Raw genomic sequence first — 21888 nt, 5'->3', positions numbered from 1 at the left:
AATATTACTGCATTAAAATGGGTATTAACATTTGTATTGATATTAACATTAATTCTATTCATTAACATAGTTATTAATATTCATTTTCAATGTAGCAATTATTTGACTATTATCTATTTGGGGCCTTATAATTGACAAGGTATTTCTGCATAAATGTATGATTTATTTTGATTCTCTATTGCAATTGTTAAAGATGGCTCTGTATGTTCCGCCTAAGAAGGAGGAATCATTCTTCTCATAGTTCTCATAAGGGAATTCTTTTGGAGTGTAGTGGCTATTGTGGTGCTGGAGGATGTTTTATTAATTCACTCACACATTGTGCCAGCATTCACTAAGTGTTGACTATGAACTTACATGTTAGAGGTTGGTTATTAAACTAAAACAAAGAAATTAAAAAAAAAAAAAAACATGAAATCTGCCCTCAATGAGTTCATAGTCTAACAAATTCAGTGGTGTGCTTGGAACGGCTTCAGCCATTGTTATAAGTAGCTGCAAAGAAATATTACCAGAAATAACTAAAGGAATCATATGAGACAAAGGGAGAGACAGAGAGACATACAGAAAGACAGAGAGAGACAGAGAGAGAGAGAGAGGGAGAGAGGGAAGGAGAGAGGAGGGAGATAAGGAGGGAGAGAGGGAGGGAGTCAGAGAGAGAGAGGGAGGGAAGGAGAGGGAGGGAGAGGGAGGGTGAGGGAAGGAGAGGGAGGGAGAGGGACAGTGGGAGGGAAGGAGAGGGAGGGAAGGAGAGGGACAGTGGGAGGGAAGGAGAGGGAGGGAAGGAGAGGGAGGGAAGGAGAGGGAGGGAGAGGGAGACAGATGTAGAGACGTGGGTTACTGAACAGTAGCTCAGCAGGCAGAGAAAACATGATATAAAGACATGATATAATTAAGCATGAAATGCTTTGAGGACTAGATACAGTTTATGATAGTCTAGTAATTACAGAGAAAGCTGGAAAAATGACAAAGTCCAAATAATAAATGGCCTTGAGGCCATTTGTAGGAGTGTGAACTTTATTGGGGTATGGTAACCATTTCATAAACCATTAACCCTGTCCCATTCATATGAATAGATCTAGACAAAGAGCTAGTATTTTTCATTGTTTTAGCTTTTCCTACCCAAAGTACACTATGTGATTAGCCTGTTCTCAAACTATTTAGTCTTTCAACAGATTCTAGAATAAAGTGCACAGTGATACTCCATACTTGCCCCTTAAGTCCCATGGAATGAACAGAACATCTCTCTGGCATACAGAAGTTATTTTGATCACATCTGAGTCTACACTTAGACTATAAACACCACAAATGTAACTTCCAGAGGTACAATTTTAAACAACTTCTTGTAGAATAGATCTAAAGTCCACTGTCTGAGGGTATGCTAAGACAGTTGTGAAAGATAAGGTGTTTCTGATCTGAGCCTCTCTACACAGACTCATACATACTGTATGAAAATTAGTTTTTTTATAGTTTGAACCATTTATAGTTTGACCAAGGCTGACATTGCGGTAACTGAAGAGGCCTTGAACTTTAAAAAAGCTCCGGTGTCAGATACAGAACATGACTTGTTAGAATTTGCCCTGAGAAATCCCACCTGTAGCCCTAGAAATTGCCAAAAATACTGAATTAGACTCAAAACAAAAACAAAAACAAAACACTGCAGAAAGTTTCCCTAGGAACTGAGGCCATGAATTCACAGGTGCTAAAGCCCTTCTGCACAACACATAGGGAATTAGCGAGACTTCTTAGAAAGAATTGCTATCCTCTTACTTCCTTCTCTCTGCATTTTTTAAAATGGGAAAATCATCATTTAGCCTAATGATCATGAGACTTTTTCACTGGACATTAGAGAATTATGGCAAGATTATATTGGTTTCACCGGGCGCGGTGGCTCAAGCCTGTAATCCCAGCACTTTGGGAGGCCGAGACGGGCGGATCACGAGGTCAGGAGATCAAGACCATCCTGGCTAACACGGTGAAACCCCGTCTCTACTAAAAATACAAGAAAATTAGCCGGGCGAGGTGGCGGGCGCCTGTAGTCCCAGCTACTCGGGAGGCTGAGGCAGGAGAATGGCGTGAACCCAGGGGGGCGGAGCTTGCAGTGAGCCGAGATCGCACCACTGCACTCCAGCCTGGGGCACAGAGCAAGACTCCGTCTCAAAAAAAAAAAAAAAAAAAAAAAAAAAAAAAAAAAAAAGATTATATTGGTTTCTACTTCTATTATGATAATAGTTGTATTTTATTGAAAAATATTCTAAAGATATGAAGTGAAAATTAGTTTTCAAGAATGAAGAAAGTATTTCTAAAAATTGTATACCTTCCTGGCTGATATAAAGATGGTTTACTTAGTTTAAGCTTATAGGTTCAAATGTGAGAGTCCAGACTCTTAATTTTTCTAGTTTGACATAATATTTTCAACACTGACTATATTCCATATGGCAGAATATTTCCCTGGAAGAAGAAAATCTAGAGGATCTAAATACCTTACTTGGAAAGGAGAAATTCATTTCACTAGACTCTGTTTTCTAATTTCAGCCTCATCCTCTGAACGAACTCTCTTCTTTCTACTACTAAATACCACCTCGGTTTCAGTCTCATGTCATGTCCACGAATGTATGTTGTTCACATCTTCATTCCTGTTATGGCCAAAATCAATATTAATTATGATACCTATTACTTTGAGGTCTATATATAGTTTAGGGTAGCCTAATCATTATAGAAAAAGCTGGAAAATGATTTGCCTTGGATTATGATTTCTCTGTCATACTGAACTTGGCCTTTAAAAGTCTCAATCCCAAAGGTTTTTTTTTTTGTTGTTGTTGTTGTTGTTGTTTTTCTTTTGTGCTGTTGTTTGCTTTTGTTTTTCTGAGACAGAGTTCACTCTATTGCCCAGGCTACAGTGCAGTAGTGAAGAACTACTACTACATTGTTTTATATTGTTTTATACTCAGTACCTGTTTTAAGAGAAAAACAAGGAAGTAAAACCAAAGACAGGCAGCCCGGCGCCAGGCCCAAAACTAGGCCTGGGCCTGCCTGGCCTAAACCCAGTAGTTAAATATCAACTCATAACTTAGAAACCAATGTTATTCATAGATTCCAGACACTGTATAGAAGAACACTGTGAAACTCCCTACCCTGTTCTGTTTCTATCAGTGCATGAAACCACTGTCACATATCCCCTAGATTGCTCAACCAATCACAACCCTTTCATATAAAATCTTTACTGTTGTGAGCCCCTAAAAGGGACAGAAATTGTGCATTCGGGGAGCTCGGATTTTAAGGCAGTAGCTTGCTGATGCTCCCAGCTGAATAAAGTCCTTCCTTCTACAACTCGGTGTCTGAGAGGTTTTGTCTGCGGCTCATCCTGCTACAGCAGAGTAACCGCAGCTCACCTAGTACTCCTGGGCTCAACAGATCATTCCACCTTAGCCGCCCAAGTAACTGGGACTACAGTCACAAACCACAACGTCTGGCTGAGTTTTGTACTTTTTGTACAGATGAGGGCTTGCCATATTGCCCAGGCTGGACTTGAGCTCTCAGCCTCAAGTGATCTTTCTGCTTCGTCCTTTCGAAGTGCTGCCACTACAGGTGTGAGCCACAGCACCTGGCCCAAAGTTCTTTTTTGAGAATGACTTTAGCATCTGACATCAGTCCCCACCTTAAATTTTGAACATCATTTGTGTTATACTCTATTTTACTGGATCATCCTTTTCTCTCTCTTTTACTAGCTTCTTTCTTTCTACCTTTCATTGTCTCTCTGTGAGAGAAACGCATATGCTCCTAAAGTTTAGGTCTGTTGTCTTTTTTCCTAGTAAAATTCTCGTTGGTGAAACATTCCCTTGGTTTTACTGAGTCTCTCAACATGTTTTGTGGCCAGTTCTCACCTGCGTTTCTTGAGCACCAACAAATATTTTTAAATGTTGGGTATTTCTTCCTAAAAGTCAGAATAAATGTACCTCAGATTGAACTTACTGATTCTCTCAGAAATCTACATTCTTTATCTGTGTGACTTGATTATGTAACGGCGTTATAAATTGTTCAATTGAATTGATCAAGCTCAGAATCTTGATGTAATTCTAACTCCCCCATATGTTTCTATACTCCCACCACCACCTATTCATTCATTCACAAATTCTCATTTATTTTCAAGCCTCCCACAGAGGGAGAATTCAAGCCCTTTTTACCTGGAATATTAAAATGCCCTCATAATGTGACTTTCCCTACAGAGTTCTCTGGATACATATTCCTGATGCAACAGTCTTATTATTTTTGTGTCCTCTGTACACCTGTAGGGCAAATTACAAACTTCCATGCAATTAATGTAATCCATCAAAGATTTATGTAGGGGCAACCTAGTCAGAATTGTGTTTTGCATAGGTAATTCCAATAAGCAATACAGAGGGAGTATTGTAGGGCTGGAGTAAAGAAGAAAGATATTAGGAAATAGAAAAAGTGGTCAGGTATTCCAAGTAGGCAAGGAAATTTATATGAAATATAAGGGTTTGCACTGATTTTGCTAGCCTCAAGCGCTATTAGTATATCCATTACTCACTACAGAACAACGTCCAAGAGAGATCAAAGAATGAGTAAATTCTACATGCATAAATTAATTACACACACGCAAAACAAAAAAACGTAATGCAAAGCATGTTTTAGTTGAACATGGCAGTATTACAAAGATTTTAAGTACGAAGTTTGATGCTAAATTTGATTTGGAGCTACTGTTTTATTACTTACTAGCTGTGTGGCCGCAGAAATACCTTGACTTCCCTCAGCTTCATTTTATTTTCTCCACTTATATATTAGGTTAATAATAGAACTTCCTTCATCAAATTGATGTGAGGATTAAAGGGGGTGGTGATGCATTAAATATGTTTAGTAGTTGGCCTACAATTTAAATGTTCAATAAATTTTACTATTATCATGTTATTTTAAAATATATATAAGGCTGGGCACAGTGGCTCACGCCCATAATCCCAGCACTTTGAGAGGCTGAGGCGGGAGGATCACCTAAAGTTGGGAGTTCAAGCCCAGGCTGACCAACATGGAGAAACCCCGTCTCTATTAAAAATACAAAAAATTAGCCAGTCATGGTGGCACATGCCTGTAATCTCAGCTACTTGGGAGGCTGAGGCAAGAGAATTGCTTGAACCTGGGAGGCGGAGGTTGCAGTGAGCCGAGATCGCACCATGGCACTCCAGCCTGGGCAATAAGAGTGAAACTCCGTCTCAAATATATATATTTTATATATACACCCATATATAATATATACACACATACCTGCTACATATATATATATATATATTCACACACATCTATCTATCTCTATATATCTATGTATCAATTATCCATCTAGCTATTCATTACACAAGAAACTTAGCAATGTTTAGCACTTGGTGCATAATACAGTCAATGCATAATAATTGTTGTTTCTTTGACTCAGGTGAAATTAGTTTGCAAGAACTCTGGGGTACTACATATTCTGTTCTGACTTGTCCCTCAATGAAACATTTTATTGTGGAATAAAATGATCTTAGAATAGTCTCTATCTGCCCCTTTATTTATACTGCCCCTTTGTTGATTTTTTTTTGTATTATATTGGAGTCTTTATACTCAACAAGATCATAAGCTATCCTGAGACAGAGTTGCTATTTTATCATGTTAACCTGACACCATTAAGTGAAATTTAAAACATCTATTGTTCTTCAGTGCTTTGGAATTTCCTGTGCTTGGGAAAGGTCTCCACAAACACTCTGCTAAGGACTAAGGACAATGAATTAGGTAAATGTGCTTGAGCACTGAAGGTCAGAAGATGTATACAGTCCCTGATCCTGGTCGCTTTACAACTTGAATGAAGAACTGACTTCCTGAATCTCTAAAAGCAAAACAAAAGAGCACTATGGTAAAATATACCCTGTGCCAAGCCAGGAAAACGGAACCATTTTGTTGCAGGTCATCTGTTAAATAAAGGCAGAGTTATTCATTATTTTCATAAATAATGAAAGTACCTGTTTGGTTGTACTTTAATAAATAAAATACTTGCAAATTTATAATTTATGTAAAAGAAATAGGAGTGTGAGGGTAGTCTACAACAGACTTCAACTTTCACTCATTTGTCATAATTTCCTTTTAAAGTATAAAATTAGGCTGGGTATCTTGGCTCATGCCTATAATCCCAGCATTTTGGAAGATTGAGGCAAGAGGATCACTTGAAACCACAAGTTCAAGACCAGCCTGGGCAACATAGCTAGACATCATCTCTACAAAATTTTAAAGTAAAGCATAAATTTATGTATTTTTGATTTTTAAATTATTTCCTTTGAACTTAATCCAATAATCCATACTGTATTTTGCCAAGGGATTACACACTCACAGTTACTGTATCTATTATGACCAAAGTAATTATACTTTTAAAGAAACACTTAAACATTATTTTATTGTGAGTTGTGATTTCCTTAAAAAAAAAGAGAGTCATTTGTGTATGGAAGATAAAATTGCAAACATTAATTTATTTTGTAATAACATCTAATAACTTTACAACTAGTAAATTCATCCATGTCAATGTGACTCTTTCATTCAGATTAATATTCAAATGATATAATAAAGTTATTACAGGATAAGCCTCAGAGACTAATCAAATAAAGCTCTGCATATACTGTGGAGTTTGTGATTATTCAAATCATTTTATTAGATATTAAACACTACTAGTAAAATGTGGCTTTAAACTCTAAGGACAATTTTACCTTAGGAGAGTAAGTTAAGAAAAAAGCCAGAGAAGTAATTTTTGAGTTTTATATGAAAATGAAAGGTTAAATTAAAGGGCTTAAATACAAAGCCTACAAAAGTCATATAATCTCTCAAAGAGTTAAGTAGGTTATTTTAATCAACTGCTTCAAGGAAAACTAATGGAATATTCTGGATCTAAATCACTAAATGCCCTGAAAAGCAGTATGTTCAAATTCAGATAGGAACTATCAATTTACCAAGAATTGCATATAAAGGTATTTTTGAAGTAAGATACAGCATAGGGAGATTTGATTCCTGATTCATTTTATGTTTGACTTTCTGGCATGAATTATTTCTAAAAATCCCAACTGTGAAGAAACTGCTATGAGCTTTGGATTTCTGAAGGATGTTTGAGAAGTGTGAGAGTGACAAAGTTTTATATGGCGTATTCTTGCTTGTCACTGAAGAGAAATCACTACAGTAGCTGAGGAAATTATCCTCATGATAAACACAGGCTTCAGGAATAAAATATCTTTTGTCAAACATAATCTCATTGATAATCAGTAATAATCATCCCTAGAAAATCACTCCAGCTTTGTGCTTATGATTTTAATTTTAACCTTAAAAACCAGTTCACTAACATGACTTCTCCACCTCGTTAATTTTTACTACACCCTTGTGAGGATTAGGTTTATTAATGCTAAACTAAGTATTAACACTAAGTAAGCTGAACTATGTTTATAGATAAATATTTATTTAGAGAGAATTTAAAATGAAGTTCCTCATGGGTACACATTTAAGCCCTTGAGGCAGGTTAGGGGTGGATGAACCACTGAAGAGCAGCTGCTCAAATCTGTTTGTTGTCCAAATCAAAATTAGAAAAAAAAATATTAATCAGTGAATAAAGTGAATGGCTTCATGATTAAATTCTAGTTCCGGTTAAAGACATTTTTGGCTTTATGTCAAGCTAATTAAACTTGCCATTGAATTGATGTAGGGATGTTGTAGGGGTTGCAATAAAAAGCTTCAAATGAAAAATTTCTATGAAAATTTGTCAAGAGGAGATTTGCTTCTCTGAGGAAGTGTTGGGTGTGCAGGGGAATTAAATCCTGTTAGATTCCTTCACATGTTTTTACTTCTTTCTTTTGCTTTGACCACCAGGGAAATATTTGTCTCACTTTATGGTCTGTACTACCTTGACCTGTACTATCTTGAGCTGTTATAAGGTATATTTTTCCTAGGACTATATTTACTTAATTATGCATGTATTTTGAGCAAGTCAAAAAAAAAATCACCTTTGGAAAGAGGTAAACATTAAATATGTTAATAAAATAACACTAGTATATAATCATACATTTGCTGTTTTATATTTGTTAATATATTGGGTGACAAATGAATAGAAATGAAACTTTAAAAACAATTTAACTTGCTTTATACTTGCTTAATTTTTCCAAATGCTACATATAACTTTATTTTTGCTATATCACCAGGTATTAATAAAACACTCACTTCCTTATCATCATTTTCTGCAAAAGCTAGGACCTATGATGAGATCCGCTTTTGACAATAGCTGCAGTTATCTTTGTCCTGTCTCAAATTAATTTAGAAAAGTTAGCTTTCTAGGTCCTAACTGTAGCTTATTCAATAAATAATGAAATTATGAAGAAAGGTTTTATTAAAAGAAAAATATATGTTAGTAAGAAAGAGTGATTACACATCAAAATTACTATAAACCCGAAATTCCAGGATTAGAAAGAGAGTCAATGTCTCCTAAACTCTTAAACTTCTGTAAGGAAAATTAAATAAGTGGTTTTAAACTAAATTTGAACAATGAGAAGTAATGCAGGACACTGATTGCATGCTTATTTTCATTACTAATGTTAATTTTTCTTACATAGACGTTAATAAATTGTAAAATGACTAAGGAAGCAAGCATATGAGATTTTTAAAAACATTCCAATTTAATTCAAGTTCAGAAGAACTTCCAAAATCAAATTGGCTAGGTCAAAAAGAAATCCAATACACATTTATACGGGAATAGGAAAAGATTGAGTACTATTAGGGTTAAATTAGAGGTATCATCTGAAAAATGAATTTACATTTTACAACATGAACAACTCATGTGTTGGTTATGAGGATAAAATGAGTTAATGTATTTAAAACAGAGCACTGTCTGCCACAAAAGTAAGCATTCAGTAAATATAAGCTATCAATATGAGCTTGAGACATTCAAAACCTATTTTTAAAAAATATTTTTTACTATCTGGTTTAGCAATAATGTTATCCTATCTACCACCAGAACTTATTTGATACTATCTAATATGCTCCTGCAGCACCTAGAGTTTAGACTCTATAACATTATAGTCATTGAAAAGCGATCAATCTATGCCTGACAAGGGGATGGGAGCAGGAAGACAACCTGTTATTAGTGGAAAGGCAGAATATTTTAAAATATATTTCTGGTTAAGTAAGAGTACTCCTAGCATTAAGGGAGTGTCAGTATACTAATTATGCATACATATATATATATGTATGCATAATATATATATGTTGAATCTACAAAAAGCCATCTGACTTTAATGATACTAAAAATCAGAAATTTTTCTTTGAAAATATGTAATTTTCATGCAAAAGAAAGATAACTTCAAAGACATATATTTACATTTTATTATATTTAATATTTATCTTTTCATAATAAATATGTATAATAATTGTTAGTATATGGATAATTTGATATTATGTTAGTATATGGATAACTTCTTCAATTAAGTATATACCTATTATATAATACAAATTAATACATTTTTTATGGCTATAATTAGGGGAGCCCCATTCTATGTTTATTAAACACTGTTCAACAAGTTTTAGAATCACATAATTTCAAGCGATGTTGTCATATTCTAAAAGGCAAAAGTAAAAGCTGAAGATTTAAAAAGTATCATTGATATAACAATAATAATAGTTAATCACAAAAGTGAACTAGTCTGTTAAACAGATCTCGAATTTGAAAGAGGCAATCAAAACTCATTGGGCTGGTAACTCAAAAACAGACTTTGAATCGGGTAACACAGTCCTTTAAGTTTGATTTTGGAAGATCATGATAGCACTAGCACAGCATAAAAATAATCTAAAAAGGTATTTTACAACAAATGATAAAATTAATGTGTAAAAGGTAAAAACACATATTCAATTACTATAAACTGAATAACATATGCAAATATGCCTCAAGCATAAGTACAAGGAGGAATTATAACTGTAAGTACATATGCAAGGAGATATGCCTCAAGCATAAGTACAAGGAGGAATTATAACTGTAAGTACTGTATTAGTGAAAAGTTTTGCAATCATTTTGATGATTTACAAATTTAGTCTGATTTTAAAACATTTAATACATTTAAGACTTGTATATTCAATATTTAATAAATGTTTAACAAAATTTGATTAAATATACTTTAATAATTGTCTCAGTCTATTAAATATATTGATTTTGAAATGTTAGTTGTATAACGAATATTTAAATTTTTAGATAAATAATGCCTGGTAGATATGAAATATTTCAGCTTTAAAACGTGACAGAAGTAATAAACATTCCTCCACAAAAATCCCTTCAGACATTAAACACTCCAACAATAGTGAGTGTATTCTATTAAATATATTTACCTACAAGCCTGGTCTTCAGAAAACACAATATAAAGGAAAGTTGCCAACAAAGTTTTTTGTTTGTTTGTTGAGACGGAGTCTCGCTTTGTCGCCCAGGTTGGATGGCAGCGGTGCGATCTCCGCTCATTGCAAGCTCTGCCTCCCGGGTTCAAGCGATTCTCTTGCCTCAGCCTGCCTAGTAGCTGGGGCTACAGGCACGTGCCACCAGGCCCGGCTAATTTTTTGTGTTTTTAGTACAGGTGGGTTTCACCGTGTTACCCAGGATGGTCTTGATCTCCTGAACTCATGATCCACCCGCCTCAGCCTCGCAAAATGCTGGGATTACAGGCGTGAGCCACCGCGCAAGGCCTGCCGACCAAGTTTTTAAGTTTCACATTGCCTTTGTCTTCTTTCACTTAATTTCAGAAACCCCTTTTCTTTTTTTCTCCCCAACTTCCTACCTCATTTTCACTCCCTAATCTCTGAACGATTCTCAGTCCCTGAATCCTACAGCACCCAAACTCCCATCCAGGTATACTAGTAAGGTTAATCAAATCATCTTTTCTCCCTACTGCCCATATTTGAATTTATTTTCAAAGACAAACTGGAAAAATAGATGGAGCTACATCTAAAGGACTTATTTCAATATCATAAGAATAAGCATAATGGCATCTAGGTGGGGAAATAACTTTGAGGCAGAATTGGTCTTCCCTGTGTAACTCTCTGCTTTAACCCGGTACCTTGTGGGTTTTTATGCATATCTAGCCAATGACCTGAGTTTGCTAGAAAGTGGAGAGGGGTAGAGTCATAAGGTGCTACCACTGAATACACATGTAAGCCCATAATGTTTAAGTTAAAAATAGGTAGATATTGCTCTACATCAAGTTGAAGACAGCTTCTTGCTAAATAGGTAAGATACTTAGGATAACTAGTACTTCCCATGTCTGGTCATTGAACTATAAATGCTAGTGCCAAAGTCCTCATTTCAGGTGAGTGTATTTGACAACTGTGTTGGGTCTTTCCAGAAAACCTAGGACAGTCATATGGATATGTAAAATAAATAGCTTTCTGCTGTAAACACATGCAGAAAAAGTTGGCATAATTTGCTTCCACAAAGGGAAAAACAAATGACATACAGGCTATACCTAACTGGTATACCTTGTATCAGATACTGTAGACCAAAGTGTAAGGTACAAGCCATTAATATTTGTGAAGCATATTTTCTGGATATGCTGCATCTATCTTGAGAAGACTATTGAATAAAGGAGCTATTATGAGGGTTAGTTTATTAGGTTACTTTGTTAATTGTGCATAATATAAACTATTAGGTTCTGTGATACACCACATAATATTTTCCAAAATAAAAAAGAATCTATTTAGGCTGCTATCTTGGTATCTTTGGCCTATGTAAATGTGCCTATCTGAATTCCTTAGGCAAATATACTTTAAAAGATGAGATTTACATTTTTCTAGGACCTATCTTGGTGCTCCTCAAACTGTATTTATCATCAATTCTTTACTCTTTCCTTTTCTATTTCATACTTCTTTAATAGGGTGTCTGAATTCTGGGTTAATTAGAAATGATACCTGAGAATGATTATATAGAGAAAGATCAATTATTACATTCTTCCAGGTGTAATTTTAATTTAAAAATCGTTTCATGATCTCTTATGTAGCCAATACAATTACAGTTTAATTATTAATATAAAGATTCCTGGTCTTTCTCAGTATTTTTTAGAGATTCTATCTCAAGAATTTAATTTCAAGTAGGATTACTTATTAAGGAATAATAAAATATTTTGCCTATTAGCCTATTTTTAGTTTATTGTAAGCTGTCACTGTAAGTAAAATAATTTCAAGAGTTTTTAAGAATAAATATATTCAGTTAATTATATATACACACATTTGCTTGCTTTTCTTTCTTTCTTTTCCTTTTTTTTTTTTTTTTTTTTTTTTTGGAGACCGAGTCTTGCTGTGTCGCCCAGGCAGGAGTGTGGTGGTGCAATCTCGGCTCACTGCAACCTCCACCTCCCAGGTTCAAGCAATTCTCCTGCCTCAGCCTCTAAAAGTAGCTGGGACTACAGGCGCCCACTACCACGCCCGGCTAATTTTCAGTTAATCAGGTATATTATCTACTTTAGAAATGCTTATATTCCTCTGTGTGTGTGTGTGTGTGTGTGTGTGTGTGTGCGTGTGTGTGCGTGTGCGTATCTATCTTTCTATAGCCAGATACGGTATCTTTTTTGCAATACAAAAATTGGGACATCTGGAAGACATAGTCAAAATCTAAAATATTAGCATTTCAGAGGTATTTTTTGTTACCTGAATATAAGCAGAATTTTTAGAATGTGCTATCTTATATTCTTAGAAATCCATAGCAAATGGTGACTATAGTAGATAGGACAACAGTAGATATTTTTAAAAAGAGATGGAGAGAATCAGATTTCAAAAGATATTTGAATTATAATTTTTTTTCACAAAGAAAGCTTAATTTGAACTCAAAGACTTAAAAATAATACATAATAAGTGGTGTGTTTCAAAATACGTTGTTATGACTTCTAGAACTTTACTTTAATGAAAAGGACTTTGACCCCTCAGGCTAGTATGTCAGGTTTATTTTGAAGATAGCAAATCTTTCAGAAAATTTCAAAATACCCCAAGAAGAAATGAACTGTTTGCATAATTCGAATTCTTACCATGTCTTACCATGGTTTTATCACATTTAAAACTTTGAGATCTTAAGTTTTTCTTTCCTGAACTAAAGTTTAAAAATCCATACTGTATATACACATATATATAGAAAAATAATATATTTTACTCACAGGCAAACTGAAGTGTAGCTTCTCTACTAAGAATACTCCCCAAAGTGTTGGTTGCTAGACACTGATAATGACCAGAATCCTTTGCTTCACTTGGATTGCTTATAATGAAGGTGCCATCTATCAAACTGTAGCGATAATCACTTTCCAGATCTATTTCTGTTCCATTTCGAAGCCATCTTAGGAAAAATCAGAAGACAAATATGTATAATCCTCTCTGGGAGTGTCAGAATATCATTGATGGAAAGTTTTTAAGGCTTAAGAAAAATGATTAACAGTGAATTCCTACCTGTAACTGGGAACTGGATTGCCACGAACTTCACAATTCAGTGCTACCTTCTTTTCATCAGAATCAGTTGGAAAAATAATATCATCTGGTTCTTGCACAAAAACTGGCCCATAGTCCACACTTTCTGTAAAGACAAAACAGACACATTTTAAACTTCCTTAAACTAGCAAGATATTTTGTGTTTTCTTTCTTTTCCATCTTATCTATATTCAAAATACTTGCTCTTTTCTTGTAATCAACAGGTAAATTCCCAGAAGAAGGAATAGCTAGAAAATTGAATTGTTTTATTAAATTGTAAAGAACCAAATATAATTTTTAATCAAGTAAAAATGCTGTTAAAGATATAATACATAAAAACAAGCATCTCAGACATTTGTGTTTTAAATATATTTATCTGTTTTCATTTTTCAAAATCAGACTAAAGGATAATAACACTAAGCATAAACATTATCTTAAAAAACCTGATAGTTTATAAAACTCTTAGAATGCTGAAAATAATACACATGCAAAAGTAATACATTAATATTGTGTCACTACTTAGGAGCTACAGGTATGAAAATGTTGGTCCTTTTGCAATTTTTTAATATTCTTCATTAATTCACTACATTTAGTGCTAACAATTCTGGAGTGTAAAAAAATGATGTAACATGAACAAAGGTATTTTCATGGAATAAATAAGACATGCTTTCAAAAAAGACAACTTAATTAAAATGGCAAAACTTTATACAACTAAATAGTCAGTAAGATCAGAAGACAAAAGTCATATAAGGAGGTGGAGGCCAGTGGGAAGAGCACATAAATTTGTTACCTACTCTATACCAGGTACTCGATTCTATTTTAGTTAGCTAATACTCAGAGATATTCTGTGTGTAATAAAAGTAATTTGAAGCTAATGAAAATTTCATGAAAAAAGTGAGACTAAAAATGGACTTCAAATGTCAACTTGGACTTGAGTTTTAGACTAAGTCAGCTGGAGAAATGATTAGTAAATGTACAGAGAATACAAGTAAGTTATTTTAGCCCACAGTTATGTAAGCATTCAGAGCATCGTGTGCATATCTAAGATCTATAGCATCCTGAATTGTGAAATTGTGAAAAAGTAAAGCTTTTTGTGCTTAATTTTCATTGATCATGAATTTGATCACATAATATCCCTAGATCAGGTTTCTCAGTCTCTGCACCACTGACGTTTTGGGACAGATCTTTCTGTTGAGTGGGGGCTGTCTTGTACATTGTAGAATGGTTAGCGGCATCCGTGGCCTCTACCCACTAGATTCCAGTAGCATCTCTCTCCAACATATAATAATAAAAAATGTATCCAGACATTGTTATATGTGTTCCAGGATCAAAATGACCCTTGTTAAAAACTACTACTACAGATAAGGATAGAGAAATGATTTCAGGAAAGATGTATTTCCCATATCTGTATTAAACAGAAGTTTATACCTTCTGCAGATAATCACAAGAAAATATTAAGAAAAAAGTATAAAAATAAATGTTCCAGGAAATTTGAGCTAAATAAATTTCTGGGAAAAGATGTACACCTCATATTTAGAAGAACAAATTCAGAGTAAAATGATTTGCTTTCTTTAAATATATTATATGATATTTTATTTTGGCGAAGTAAAACAGGAGTTTTCATAGTATTTTAAACCAAATAAAAACTGAGCACTCACTATGAGCATGTACGGGCAAATATTTTGACTCCTACATAACCTAGATACAGGGTTGGTTTTTGTTTGCTTTTCAGAGTCTCACTCCCACTCTGTCTGGAGTGCAGTGGCACGATCTTGGCTCACTGCAACCTCTGCCTCTTGGGTTCAAACGATTCTCCTGCAACCGCCTCCCGAGTAGCTGCAATTCCAGCTACCATGCCTAGATAATTTTTGTATTTTTAGTAGAGACAGGTTTTTGCCATGTTGGCCAGGCTGGTCTCGTACTCCTAACCTCAAGTGATCCACCCGCCTAGGCCTCCCAAAGTGCTGGGGTTGCAGGAGTGAACCACCTCAAGTGGCCTAGCTGCAGGTTTTAAAAGCTACAGCAAAATATTACACCCAAATAACCAAAATGTGTTTCACAGTACCAAATTATATTGCTGTCAATTAAAACTTTAATTCAACAAGGAAAAGGAAAATAAATGATTTAATAAATAACTAGAGAAAATTATTGTCAAAATTTTGTATTTGTTGTAGCATTATGAGTTCATAAAAACTTGGAAAAATTTTATAAATTTTTATGTCAAAATTTGTATAAATGAAATTTTAAGAATTAACATGCACAATTACATTGTGAATAACCGTTTCTGATCTTTACACATTAAAACTCTGACTTAAACATTAAAAATACACATGTTGCATAAAATTCACATATAATAAGTATGTGTTGTATTTTCATATAACAGACAATTCTTGAGCTTTAGATTTGGACACAGGTAGGTTCAAATTCCAGTACTAGTATTTTTTAGCCATGAACCAAACATCTTTGATTATCTGCTACTCATGTATTATTTGTGGATAATAATGCCTACTTTACAATATTAGTATGAATATCAGTTGGCATTAACATTGGCAAATACCTTGTATATTGCAAGCACTGAATAAATTGTTATCAATAATAACTAATATTTACTTTTAGTGTAATTACTATAAGCCAGACATTATGCTGAATACTTTTCATGCATAATACCACGAAACACTCACAATCACCATTGGCAATAATTAGTCCTTTTATCTTAGAGATGACAAAACTGAGACAGAAAACAATTAGCTAAATCTACACAGGAAATAGCCGGGTGTGGTGGCTTACATCTGTACTTTCACCACTTTGGGAGGCTGAGGTGGGGGGATCAGCTGAGGTCAGTAGTTTGAGACCAGCCTGGCCAACACGGTGAAACCCTGTCTCTACCAAAAATACAAAATTAGCTATATATGTATGTGTGTATGTGTGTGTGTGTGTGTGTGTGTATGTATAGAATTGTTTCAATTTGGAAATAATCTGTTTATTCTCTGCTACAAAGAATGATGAACTTCTCAAGTATACTTCTTAAATTTTCTCAATTTTGTTTGATAATCATATTTTACAAAATTTCTTACTAATAGTTCTTATTATGAGATTAGATACTTAGTACCTTCCCATGATTTTTCCATTTCTAAGTTCCTTATTTTTTATCAAAAAGAAGCACTTGTATGCCGTATTCCTTTTTGCATAGTTAAGAATATATGTATTTTGTCTTCATCATTAAGAGACAACTTGGTAGGTATCAAATTACATGTTCACTACTAATTTCACTAATGATTCTGTGTGTATTTTTCCACCCTCTGGTAACATTGGACATTACTATGGTGAAGTAGTCTGACTCCGGTCTGACTTTCATCATTTTTAAGTGACCGGATTTTATACATGGACACCCACAGGACTCTTTACCCACCCTTGAATGTCAATAATTTTGGTGGATATGTCTTTTTTTCTTCTGTGACTCAGATGGCCTTTTTAACTTTCAGTCTTAGGACTTTTTCAGGAAAATTTATTTCTCATTTGCTCTTTTCTCCTCATACCAATTAGGCATACGTTTTTCTTTAAAAAAAAAAAAAAAGTTTTCTCCATAAACTGTGTAATGACTTCTGTATCTTCTTTTTTATTTGACTTTGTTGAGTTTGGTTGCTATATTACTATCTAATTAGGTGCAACTATATTACTACTAATAAGAGTTTCAACTCTTCAATCGTTTTCTCTTCCATTTGTTTCCTGAGCTCCAATACTTACATATCATTTCTTCTGTTATCTTATATCTACTTTGGTTTCATGTATTGCTTCTTTAAACTGTTGTTAGTAATGTGATTATCTGTAACATCTGAATGCACAGATGTTATGTATCTGTATTAACCCAATTTCCTTTTTAGAACAACTGTGTGGTTCACAGGGAGAAACCTCAGGTTAGGAGTCTAACTATAATCTGACGATTTCTGAATCTCTTGCCTCCTTCCCTCTGCCTCAACTTCAAGGTCCTCCCAAAAACTTAGATTGAAAAAAAGAAATATTTAAGGCTTGTCAGAGTAGTTCTTATTTTAATGCCTCCTTCCAAATGTTCTGAAGTATCCTGAGTCATTTGTCAACTTTTACACAGACTTCTTCAACCGATTAGTTTACATTTATTAATGAACAATTGAGTACACATTTCTTTTAAGGGCTGGACGACTTACCATTAGGCAAACTGATATTTGTCCTGAAGTCTGAGGACAAAGGCAATTGTTGGATATTTCTTTCCTCATTATTTTGAAGTCTTTTTTCCTTGTTTCAATGAAGGTAACCTTTTCATGCCTCCTTTTCAATCTTTTAATTGTATTTCAAAACAATGATATAAAGTAAACATTACTTTTCTACCATCTTTAGACCGATTAACTTGTGAAAAATTTTCCCAAAGCTACTTGGGGTAGTTTAAAAAATATGTCTACAATTTCTTTGATAATCCTCCCTTCAAGGAGTTGAGCTTATCATTTCTTTCCCCGTGTCAGCTTGACTTAATGACTTATTTCTAACTAAAAGCAAAAGGTATACTATATTACTTCTAATACTAAGTAATGCAATTCCTTCTGGGGTACCCTCTCTCTCATGGGTCACTCCCTCAAGAAGAAGACAGTTGCATATCCAAAGGATACTTTTCCAGGCTGTGGAGAGGCCAACATATAAGGAACTGAAATATCTGGCTTCACCAAAAGGTAGCAAGAAACTGAGGCCTACCAACAATCACACAGGTGAATTTTTAAGTGGATTCTCCCTTTGTGGAGTTTTCAAATGAGAATGGAGCTATAATAGATAGCTTGACTGCAACCTCCTGAAAGACCTTGAGCCTGAACCTCCCAGCTAAGCTACTCAGATTTCAGACTTGAAGAGAAAATGCTTGACTGTTGTTTTAAGTTGCTAAGTTTTAAGGATTTTTTAAATATAGGAATAGGTAACTAATAAACCATTTTCGTCTCCCTATATTAATTGCAAGAAAATTATTTTAAAAATAAAAAATAAAAAAACAAAAAATAAGAGATAAAACTATCATTTACAAAGAGTGATACTGGAGAAAATAAAAATACCTGATAGATGTTTAATTTCTATGCTATCATTCAGCCATAAGCTTTCAGAACTGGAAGAAGAATGATTCATTTCAGGCATCATTTCTAAAAATCTCTGTGGGATCTATATCCAGTCTTAGCTTGGTTACATGCAGTAATATGTGAGTTCATAACAGATTATTGTCTGAAAATGAAGTTCATCTTAAAATTAAAACCGTAAATTTGTGTCCTAGATGAGGACAGTTTTTTACCCAAGTCTACTCCATAATAGATGTACTGTACTCAAGATTTTCTGGTAATTACATTTACCTGCATGTCAATATAACTAATTCATAGAAATTGTCATATTTTCTATATTTTATAAACTTCATATTTTAAAATTAAATGATATGAATATATTTATATTCATATAAATATATGAATATAATATTTTAATTTTAAAATATGTAGTTTCTACTAAGAACACCTTAAGTTCCACTAATAAAATATTATGAAAAATGAGAAATTAACCAAAATGAAGATTTTGTTTTTACTTTTAGCTTTTACTAAAACAAATCTGTTTCTATATAACCCACAGAACTGACCTTAAATAATTTTAACCATAATCAATCAATAAAGAAGTATTTCCTAAGCGCCTACTTTAAACGTGATGTTAAAATTATCAGAGTGTAATTTTAATGTCATCATTATCACATGTTATGTTTGATAGGTTTTTTAAACTCATGTGTGACAAGTACTGGTTAAATGCTCCCTAATACCATTTCCTTTTCCTAGGAACACTGGGACACTTTACTGGCCTTTTTTAGGCTTGACACGGGGCCATGTCAGTTAATTCTAGACTGACATGTTGTATGTACAATCCAGGGCTGGCTACAAAAAAAATCATGCACAACCCTTTATCCTCTCTTATTTGTCAATTCTCTAAAGGTAAAGGAGCAGAAGATGCCAATAAGGCTTTAGTAGATATCAAAGATATTAGATCAACTGAATGTGGTTCCAAAACTTTCCATATGGAGAGCACCTCATTCAACAACTAAGCAGAATGTGATGTGAATACAAAAGAAACACGTTATTGTGTTAAAAAGTAATTTGTTATAGTGTCCAGAGTTTCTTATGTCGACTAATATTATATTAAAATAAAATCATTTTTAACTATTAAAGAAGATGAAATTTCATCAGGAAACAAAGTTCATTGAACTGTGTATCATCATCATGTCAGAGGCGTTTGAAACAAAGCAACTGCATCGTGAATAGGGGCTGGGAAAAATGAGGCTGAGACCTACGGAGCTGCATTCTCACATGGTGAAGGCATTCTCAGTCACAAATAAGACAGGAGGTAAGCACAAGACACAGGTCATAAAGACCTTGTTGATAACACAGGCTAAAGTAAAGCAGCCAGCCAAAATCCACCAAAACAAAAACGGCCACGAGAGTGACCTCTAGTCATCCTCACTGCTACACTCCCACCAGTACCATGACAGTTTACAAATGCCATGGCAAAGTCAGGAACTTATCCTATATTGTCTAAAAGGGGGAGGTATGAACAAACCACCCCTTGCTTAGCATATAATCAAGGAATAACCATAAAAAGGGGTAACGAGCAGCCCTTGGGGCTATCTGTCTATGGAGTAGCCATTATTTTATTTCTTTACTTTCTTAATAAACTTGCTTTCACTTTACGGACTTGCCCTGAATTATTTCTTGCATAAGATCCAAGAACCCTCTCTTGGGGTCTGTATCTGGACCTCTTTCCTGTAACAATTAGATTACAGTCTTGCTGATAACCATCTTCTCTAGTTCAGACCATTTGATGGCTTACTACTTAGCTAGCATATATTTCCAGGCCTAGGGCCTATGACAGGAGGTATTTAACCAGTCAACCGTATATTTAGCTTGACCAGTTATGATGCTCCAGTTTTTTAAATTGGCTTTCTACTTAATTCTTGAGCTCCAAGCCTTCTTCATATGGCCATATGCTGAAAATGGGTTTTCATCCTTATGTTTCCATTCCTAAATCCTATTGTTAACCCTTCTAGAAGGCCCAGTGCTATTATGGACACATTTACGTTGTATGGGTGCTGCTGTGGCTCTTGTTTTGGATTTTTAAGTGACTGACATTCACCATAGACTCATGTAATTAAGAGTCTGGCATTATGTCAGCTCTTTGACCACTGACAACTTTCCAGCCACATTATTTGCCTTTTCCTTGTTGCCTCACCTCTGGGCAGGGTCAGAAGCTGGGCACCTCCTGCCTTGACTCCAGGGGAGAAGTTTACACCACACAAACCCTGGTCCACATAGGAACCCTTATCCCAACCCTACCTCACAACCACAATTAAAAACCCAAGCCACTCATTACTTTCTTCACTCAGGCTGTTTTCATACCAATGTGTCTTCTCAGAAAGCCTCCTGTTACAAAGAATCAATCTCTTCATACCCTTTTTGAACACATGTGTCATCATCAGTTTCTGCTTCTGAACCAATTTTAGGTAGTGACGGTACTGATCTTACTCGCCACAGGGCAACTACATACAGCAAAGTAGGACTCAATAAGCTGAGTAAAGGACAGAGTCTCCTTGGAGGGGAACATAAAATTTTTGAAAGGAGTTTGCATCATGGAAGCAATAGGTCTTCAAACAGTTAACTGAAAAATGGAAGGTAGACATACAAGAAGGGAAACTCCTGAATTACTCTGGATCGCTCTCTTGCAGCTTTATACCAGGAAAACAAGGTATCAATTAAATGGCTAGGGCAAAATGGTCTTGACTATGGAGGCAAGCCAAGAGCTAGCTGTGTAGACAGTCATCTGGAGTAGCATAAATCAAAGATGTTTAAACTAAATTTGTAAATTATAAAATCATATATATGTAGTCCTGTTCCTCCCTTACTGTTTTGTTGTCTCCCAGCCTTAGTAGTAACCCCATCTATCCTAGTCTCACCAAGTTGAGAAAAACAATATGAAATGGAGAAAAAGTACTTACATCCATCTAGCAGTTTCTCAAAGTTTTCAAATTATAACTATTTTATACTCTCGCTTTGTGATTGTCAGATAAAATCAATGAATATTCTAACTACCTGCAAGTAATATTCTAATTACCTGCAAGTAATTCTTTTAAAAATGATTTAAAAAGGACAAATAAAGGTATACTCGTTTACTGTAAAATTGTGGTTTGATTTTTTCATTTCTTGAAGCAAGGTCTTGCTCGGTCATCCAGGCTGGATGGAGTGCAGTGGCACAATCATGGCTCACTGCAGCCTTGACCTCCTAGGCCAAACCAATCTTTCTACCTTAGCCTCCCAAAGTGCTGCAATTACAGGCATGAGCCACTGTGCCCAGACTAAAATACTATTTAATTCA

At 34.6% G+C, this 21888-nt stretch overlaps 1 protein-coding gene across 2 annotated transcripts in view; it reads right to left on the bottom strand.

The window, feature by feature from the left end:
- The window catches only part of CNTN5 (contactin 5), a 1339954-nt gene that overhangs the window by 515514 nt on the left and 802552 nt on the right, over positions 1-21888 (bottom strand). For both annotated transcript variants that reach the window (XM_050758026.1, XM_050758027.1), the window contains exons 5-6: positions 13468-13591; positions 13182-13357 (exon numbers count right to left, since the gene is read on the bottom strand). In XM_050758026.1, the coding sequence (XP_050613983.1) occupies positions 13182-13357; positions 13468-13591 (300 nt within the window). The remainder of the gene's footprint in view (positions 1-13181; positions 13358-13467; positions 13592-21888) is intronic.

The sequence above is a fragment of the Macaca thibetana genome, chromosome 14 (genome assembly GCF_024542745.1).
Source record: "Macaca thibetana thibetana isolate TM-01 chromosome 14, ASM2454274v1, whole genome shotgun sequence".
Classification (NCBI taxonomy): Eukaryota; Metazoa; Chordata; class Mammalia; order Primates; family Cercopithecidae; genus Macaca; species Macaca thibetana.
The sequence above is the reverse complement of the archived record's forward strand: the minus strand, read 5'-3'. Positions and strand labels throughout refer to the sequence as shown.